The sequence below is a fragment of the Triticum urartu genome, chromosome 6A (assembly GCF_056163025.1).
Source record: "Triticum urartu cultivar PI428250 chromosome 6A, HENAU_Tu73, whole genome shotgun sequence".
Lineage (NCBI taxonomy): Eukaryota > Viridiplantae > Streptophyta > Magnoliopsida > Poales > Poaceae > Triticum > Triticum urartu.
Genome location: NC_141878.1, coordinates 438939168 through 438947300, shown reverse-complemented (window position 1 = coordinate 438947300; position 8133 = coordinate 438939168). Strand labels below are relative to the sequence as shown.

Here is an 8133-nt window from a genome sequence, read left to right as displayed (position 1 = left end):
GCCGGGGCTGGATCTGTGTGAGGAGCTGGCGCGCAACCCATGGCCCAGCCTGGGATACCTGGTGCCGGAGCCAACGGAGGAGACGGCCCCGGTAGAATCTCAGGAGCTCCGCTGGCCTACCCCCCAGGCTCATGGCCGGCACGAGCGCCTCATGACGGCGGAGCAGCTGGCCAAGCAACTGCAAGGGATGGAAGTTGATGCCACGACTACGTTCCTCAACAAAGTCTTCAAGATGCTACTGCCCTCCATCATGGGAGCGCCGCCATGCGTGCCGCAGTAGGAAGAGGTCGAGGCACCGCCGGAGCCTCGCATGGTCCCTACCCCGACCTCGCAGCGCAGGGTCAGCGCCAGGATCGCCAAGGCTGCCAGCGGGATGACACAAGAGCAGAAGGCCCAGGCTCGCCTCGCCAAGCAACTCAAGTTCATTGATGAGCCGGGGCAGTTCAACGTTCAGGTCAGGGAACGCTACGTGGATCGCTTCAAGGAGCCGCTTGGCAACCTCACTGCCTCGCTGGCAAAGGCAGCCGGGGTGAGGACCAAAGCGCGAATCAACCTGCCGGATGAAGACCTCCAGGGCCTTGCCGGAGAGGAGTCGGCGAGGCTGGCATAACCGCCTCCACCGTTGTTCGGGACCTAGCTGTTTCTCATGTTAGTTCAGAACAATGCTTGTCCCTGTGTTAGTTGCTACCGCGCCGTCAGTAGACCGCGTCGTATGCCTAGTGTTAGCTTGTTGCGACCTCGCCGGGCGCCTGTGTTGTTCCTCCGGCCTTACCTGTTCGTGAATCGGTGCTGCTCGCGGTTCGAGTATGCTAATGAAGAGGGTCCCGTTATGTGTTTTAATGAGTAGTTTCTCTCTTCTTAACTGGAACGTGCGCGGGCTAAACGACCGTGCGCGGCGATGGGGTGTGCGGAGCTCAGTGGAGCAGACTAGATGCTCCTTTTTATGCCTTCAGGAGACAAAGCGCGAGGTCTTCTCAGCAGACATGCTCATGGAGACCGTTGGGCCTGGGTTGAAGGGATCGGCGCTTTTGCCAGCAGTGGGAACAAGAGGAGGCGCTCTTCTGGCCTGGGACGAGGAGCGTTTCGACGTTCAGCTTATCGACACTTCAGCCTTTGCAATCACAATGCTGATAAAGCCCAAGACCGGGGAAGAGCCGTGGTGGCTATCAATGGTCTATGGGCCAGTGGATGACGCCCTAAAACCAATATTCCTCGTCGATCTAGCTAGAATCCGCGGGATGATAGATGGACCGTGGCTTCTCATTGGAGACTTTAATCTCATATATGAAGCGCGGGACAAAAGCAACAATAACCTGAACCTGAACCTGATGGCGCAATTCAAAGCCGCGCTGAACTCCAGTGATCTGCTTGAGCTGAAGCTATCGGGGCGGCGTTTTACCTGGTCGAACGAGCAGCGGGAGCCGACTCTGGTGCGTCTTGATCGCGCATTCTGCACCCCGGATTGGAACGCGTGGTTTGGTTCTGCTAGGCTGCAGGCGCTGGCAACGGCGATGTCCGACCATTGCCCTCTCCTGATGACTTGCGACGGGGTGGCACCTAGGGGGCGCGATTTCGCTTTGAGGCCTTCTGGCCGCATATGGAAGGATTCCAGGAGACAGTTTCGCACGCTTGGGCGCAGCCCTGCCGTGCCACCGGGGCGGTGGCGAAGATCGATGAGAAGTTAAGAAGAACGGCAAAAGCGCTTCGCTTGTGGCACAAGCATCACATAGGGGATACCAAGCTTCAACTCCTGATGGCGCAGGATACTGTGGCCTTGCTAGATTTAGCGCAGGAGAATCGACAGCTCGAGCCAGACGAGCTTCTGCTGCGGAAGGAACTAAAGTCCAGAATCCTCGGGTTAGTGGTCATTGAACGCATTAAAGCTAAACAAAGGGCTAGGGTTAGATATCTCAGAGCAGGGGATGCGAACACAAAATATTTCCACATCAAGGCGAACTCGAGAAGGAGGAAAAACTTCATTGCTGCGCTCTCGTCGGGTGGGACAATTGCCACGGAGCAGAAGCACAAGGAGGAATTGGCTGCGCTCTTCTTCCAGGGGCTGCTCGGAACCGCAGCGCAAACTGGTCCGTCCTTAAACTGGGACGAACTTGGCCTCCCGCGTGAAGATCTGCACGAGCTGGAGGAGCCCTTCTCCACAGCGGAAATCAGGGCTGCCATCGGCGACTTGCCGGCTGACCGAGCACCTGGCCCGGACGGGTTCTCGGGCGCCTTTTTTAAAGCAGCCCTCAACACAATACTTCCGGATCTGTTCTTGGCGTTTCAGCAGTTACATCGAGTCAACGGGACAGGGTTGCACCTCATGAATGCAGCTCACATCGTCCTGCTACCGAAGAACGCCACACCGACGACAATGTCTGACTATAGGCCCATCAGTCTGCTCCATGGAGTCATGAAGATCTTCGCCAAAGTGCTTGCTTCACGGTTGGCCAGGCGGATTGACAAGCTCATCTCTCCGGTGCAAAGTGCGTTCATCAAGGGTCGATGCATTCAAGACAATTTTCTCTTTGTGCAAGGAATGGCCAGGCATTTCCACCGCACCAACAGACCAATGCTGCTCGTCAAACTGGACATTGCGAAGGCCTTCGATATGGTGTCATGGGCTTACCTGCTGGAGATGTTGAGAGCCCGCGGCTTCGGGCAGAGATGGTGTGACTGGATAGCAATGTTCCTCTCCTCGGCGTCGTCGAGAGTGCTCATTAATGGCATGACGGGGAGGGTGATTCGGCACCGGAGGGGGTTAAGGCAAGGGGATCCTCTGTCCCCCCTCCTGTTTGTGCTTGCAATGGAGCCGCTCCAGCGCCTCATTGACAATGCGGTGAATTCCGGTATCCTCTCCAGGTTAAGTGGTCGTATCCCCGCCTTTCGCACTTCTCTGTACGCAGACGACGCCGCCCTTTTCATCAACCCTGTGCATGAGGAGGTGATGGCGCTCAAGGCAATCCTGGTGAAGTTCGGTGAGGCGACGGGATTGCAGGTCAATTTCCTCAAGAGCTCGGTCATGCCAATTCATGGGGAGAGATTCGACTGCGAGCAGGTCGTTGGGTCTCTAGGGGCTCCGTGCTTGCCGTTCCCCTGCAAATTCCTCGGCCTGCTACTCTCGTTGCGCAAGCTGCGCAAGGTGGACTTTCAGCCCCTGCTAGACAAGCTTCGGGCACGGCTGGCCTTCTGGAAGATCATGATGTTCGCGGCTGCGGGAAGGCTGGTGTTGCTCAACGCGGTCCTGTCGGCGTTTATAGTCTATTGGATGTCGATCCACGCCCTGCCTGCATGGGTGCGCAAGCAGATTGATAAGATCAGGAGGGCATGGCTATGGCGCGGACAGGAAGACTGCCATGGGGGGCATTGCAAGATTGCATGGAGTAACATCTGTCGGCCTAAAGACTTGGGTGGCCTAGGTATCCTCGACCTGGAGCGCTTTGGCGTGGCTCTCCGCCTTCGCTGGCTATGGCTACAGCGGACGGCGCTCGACAGGCCGTGGATCGGGTTGTCGGTGCCCTGTGGCCCGACGGACCACGCGATGTTCGCCGCGGCGACCAAGGTGCGCCTGGGGGATGGGAACCTCACGTCATTTTGGTTTGATAGTTGGATGAATGGCGAGGCGCCATGCTCGGTTGCTCCGGAGATCCTTCTGCTCTCACGGCGTAAATCGAGGACCGTCAGATCGGCGCTCCTCCGAAACTCCTGGGTTCGGGACGTGCAGGGCCGCATCCCGGCGAGGTTGCTGCCAGTGTTCGTTACGCTCTGGACCAAGGTAGCAGCGGCCAGCCAGCTCAGTTCGGGCCAAGATGAGTTCACATGGAAGCTAACGGAGTCTGGGGCATTCACAACGGCGTTCGCGTATCAGTTGCAGTTTCTGGGATCCACGTGCTCACCGATTATGGAGACGGTTTGGAGGGCTTGGGCTCCGGCCAAGATCAAGTTCTTCGCTTGGCTCATGTCCTACAACCGGCTGCTCACTGCGGACCGGCTCATGGCCAGGCAATGGCCGAACTCCTACTTCTGCCAGTTGTGTCGTCGTAACCTCGAGACAACTGGCCATCTCTTCGTGGAATGCCCTTGGGCGCGAGCCCTCTGGGAGGCGGCAGCAGATCGTTTCGCGCTGCCATCGCTCCAACCCTCTCTCTGGCGACAAGAGGGCAACCTGGCGGATTGGCTTTCAGGCCTCGGAGGGTCACCGCCGCATGCAAAGTGTGCAAGATCGATCGCTCTGTTGGTGGCCTGGGCCATCTGGCTCGAGCGAAATCGTAGAGTTTTCAGAGATATTGACAGATCGGTGCGGCAAACCCTTGATCTTCTTAGCGAGGAGCTGCTTGTTTGGCAGCTAGCCGGCGGGAGACACCTCATGTCGCGAGAGTAGTCTGGTTTCTGCCTTTCCCTTTTATTTCCTTTTATTTTTATTTTTCTTTTGCGAGCTCGCTCGTGTTTGTACAGTTGGCGCTCTTCCGCCGTTTTCCTCTCATAATGCAATCGCAGCTCACCTGCGTTTCGTCATAGTGCAGTGCTCCACTGTGAAAAAGCAGAAATCCATGGACAGTAGTACGTAGCAGAATCTGCATTAATCCAGGGGCCGGCCCTCGGGTGCGCAGTAAATCCATCGACAGCGCAGTAAACCAGTAGTAATGGGCAACAAGTAGGATAGGATCTGGCTAGTGGGTTCACAGTGCCATGTGGCCGCACAACGGCATGTAAATGTACTGTACTTACCTTTTGCAGCGCAGTAAGCAAGCACGTCCGCTGAAAGTCGAATTCCCATTGGCCGTTGCTCTTGTCTGCTCCACAACTTGGACATCTCCCTTTGGGATTTCATACAGTACCATAAGCGCACTTGCCCTGGGATCCCATTGGAAATGCTTTGTTAATGAAATAGGCCATTACACTACACGAGGAAAAGGTCCCGCCACTTGGTGCCGGTTCGCCGGTAGGACGCCACGCTCCGTGCATCCGATCTAGTAGTAGTGCGTGCGTGCCCACTGCTGACAGATGGAAATACCTGTCGAAAAATTAAGGGACCTCCCTCGCTGCACCTCTCAACAGTCCAATCAGGAATTCGAGAATGTTTTCTTAATTGTTTGTGAAAAACACACCTGCCGATAAATGCAGGGGAGGAGGAGGAGTAGTGCATGACGATAGGAGTGCGCAGGACTGCACAGAAGCGTCACACATCTCAAAGCGGCCTGAGCCTTTCTTTACGCGCAATGATTAGTGGAGCCCCACTCAACTGACAGCTCGCGTATATAACAACGGACTCCAGTGCCCGTTCTTTGACCCGGCCCCTCTCGCGCGCGCAGGCATCTCCCGAGCGCGGCCAGAGAGAAAAATACGCACTCCCACCTAGCAACAATAGCGACGGGAAGAGAGCCTTCTCGATCTATTCCAGTAGCTAGCTATCTCCATCAACGACGCTCCTCGGGCACGCACGGTGTGTGTGTGGTGTGTTGCCGCGGCGCGCGGAATGTTGCCCGGGTGCGGGCTGTTGGATTGCCTCCGCCGCGGCGAGCGCGACACGCATGACGCCGGCCGGACGGACTCCCGCGTCTCGGCCGACCCGGGTGGCGGGTCGGCGTCGTCGGCCGGGAAGAGCGGGCGGGCGAGGCGGCTCGAGTGGGCCGAGGTCGAGTCGGTCACGGGCGGCTTCTCGTCCCGCGTGATCGGCCAGGGCGGCTTCAGCACCGTGTACCTGGCGTCGCTCACCTCCTCCCGCCTCGGCGCCGTCAAGGTGCAGCGGAGCAGCGAGCGCCTCCACCGCGTCTTCCGCCAGGAGCTCGACGTGCTCCTGTCCGTGCGCCATCCCCACATCGTCCGCCTCCTCGGCTACTGCGACGAACGAGGTACACACCCACCACGATCGGTGTCCGTTTCTTGGTCAACCCATCCACATTTCTACGAACGAGGCAATGGAGTTCTGGCTGGAGCGCTGATCTTGATTCTTTCCCGCGTGCAGAGGAGGGCGTCTTGGTGTTCGAGTACGCCCCCAACGGCGACCTGCACGAGAGGCTCCACCGGAGCGGCCAGAAGCGGGCGGCGCTGCCGTGGGCGCGGCGGATGGCCGCCGCGTTCCAGGTGGCGATGGCGCTGGAGTACCTCCACGAGAGCCAGGACCCCGCGGTCATCCACGGCGACGTCAAGGCGTCCAACGTCCTGCTCGACGCCAACATGGACGTCAAGCTCTGCGACTTCGGCTTCGCGCACGTCGGCTTCTCCGCCGCGGTCCTCCCGGCCGCGGCCAGGGCGTCAGCGCGCCACGTCATGGGCTCCCCGGGGTACGTGGACCCGCACTTCCTCCGCTCCGGCGTGGCCACCAAGAAGAGCGACGTGTACAGCTTCGGGGTGCTGCTGCTGGAGCTGGTGACCGGGCGGGAGGCCATCTGCGCGGACACGGGGTGCCGGCTCACGGTCGCCGTGGCGCCCGTGGTCAGCGAGGGGAAGGTGGCCGACGTGGTGGACAGGAGGTTGGGAGACGCGTACGATCGCGAGGAGGCCGTGACCGTGGCGGCGCTCGCGCTGCAGTGCATCAACGTCAGCTCCGGGCTCCGGCCGTCCATGACGGACGTGGTGCGCGTTCTCCAGGAGAAGACGTCGGCGTTGATCTCCGCCGTTGGACCTAAGCCGGCCAGCAAGATGGTGGTTTCGTAAAGGTTTAGTACGTACGTAGGGTGTAAATGCTTAGGTAGGGCACACAACCTTTTCTCACTTTGTTATTTATTGTATAAGTGGATCAGTTAGTAGTTGAACAATCGAGTCCCGTACAATTTTTGTGATGTCATGGATGGGGTTGCAGGCAGGTAGTGGCTCGTTAATCTAATCCGCCTGTAGATCTTACGCAGTTGTTTTTGAGATAATATACATGGAGTACGCGCTTAAGCTAATACAAACACGCATGTGATCTTCCGGGTACTTTGAGACGAGTTTACTGCTGAGGAAATCAAAGCCGATCTTCAACGGATCCCGCCATTCGCTGCGCTTAGCGAATGCATGTGATCCACCATGGTCAGAAATGTTGTTTACTCATCTTTGGAGCTTTGGATGCACGTCCATGCATGCACTCCCCTCGTCCCCCGCTGATCTAAGAGCATCTACGGCCACGATGGTCAAATCCAGTCCCTCAAACGCCTGCAGACGCGTCTGGGTGCGTCTGTGGACATTGATTGGGCACGCCTTATTTGTTGGCTTGTACACCCGCGTCCTTCATATCTGAAACTTCAAAATCATACAAAGCATGCAACACTAGGAAAAAAAGATCATCACATGCAATCCATTAGATCACCATTTCATCGCAGGACAAAAGGAGCATAGTTAGTTGGAGCTCAATGGCGAACAATGCAAATTCATACTAAAAACTAATTAAAATATAAGCACAAGGGTGAAGGGTGGAGGAAATCACCATTTCCAAGCCGAAATCTTCCCCTTCCGGTCATTGGCGCGGCTGTGCCCCTCCTTCACGTTGGCGTCGGTGTGAGGAGGCACGTTTTCGTCGAAGCTGGAGGTGGAGCCGTCCATTATATCCGAGTCGGGGCTGCACCTCATGCCCTACAGCCTGCGGAGCAGGCAGTCCTGCTCCTTCGCATGGCGGGCCGCCTTCGCCTTCGTCGCCGCCTCCTTGGTTGCCTCGCGCTCCGACAACTCGATGGCGAGTCGGAGCGCCTTGTCATTTTTACGGCGGAGGCGCCACGCATCCGTCTCCACCATCGTGAGAGAGCGGCGGAGGACAGACACGAGGAGCGCTGCCTCGGGATCGACTAGCGCGCTCGCGCGTGGACATCGACTCGGACGCCGCTGCCCTCTGCCTAGCCCGCCGCCGCTCGCGCCGGGCTGTTGTGCCTCCGACTCGGGCATCCGAGTGTGCACCGGCCCCGGCGCAGGTATGAGGACCCGGCGGTGGCCGGGTACCACCTCTGGAGCAGAGGGTGGTGGTGGTGGTGGACGGCGTACCTGGAGGGTGTAGCAGAGTGGCCGGAGCTACGTGTTGTGCGGGATGGGCCGGAGACGTCGCCGACGCTGTGTCGACGGGCGTCAGGCAGAAACGAAGTGGATCCGCCGCTGCCAGATCTGCCTTGGACGACGATCGAACACCTCAATGTGATGCGGAGGGCGACCTTCTCCACTTCGTTGGGC

The 8133-nt window shown here is 58.3% G+C and overlaps 1 protein-coding gene across 1 annotated transcript; it reads left to right on the top strand.

The window, feature by feature from the left end:
- Positions 1-5267: 5267 nt before the first annotated feature.
- On the top strand, positions 5268-6915 carry LOC125512207 (salt tolerance receptor-like cytoplasmic kinase 1). The gene is made up of 2 exons (XM_048677290.2): positions 5268-5849; positions 5963-6915. Exons 1-2 carry the CDS (start codon positions 5474-5476, stop codon positions 6652-6654), a joined length of 1068 nt encoding a protein of 355 aa, XP_048533247.1. The 5' UTR covers positions 5268-5473; the 3' UTR covers positions 6655-6915.
- The last annotated feature ends 1218 nt before the right edge of the window (positions 6916-8133 follow it).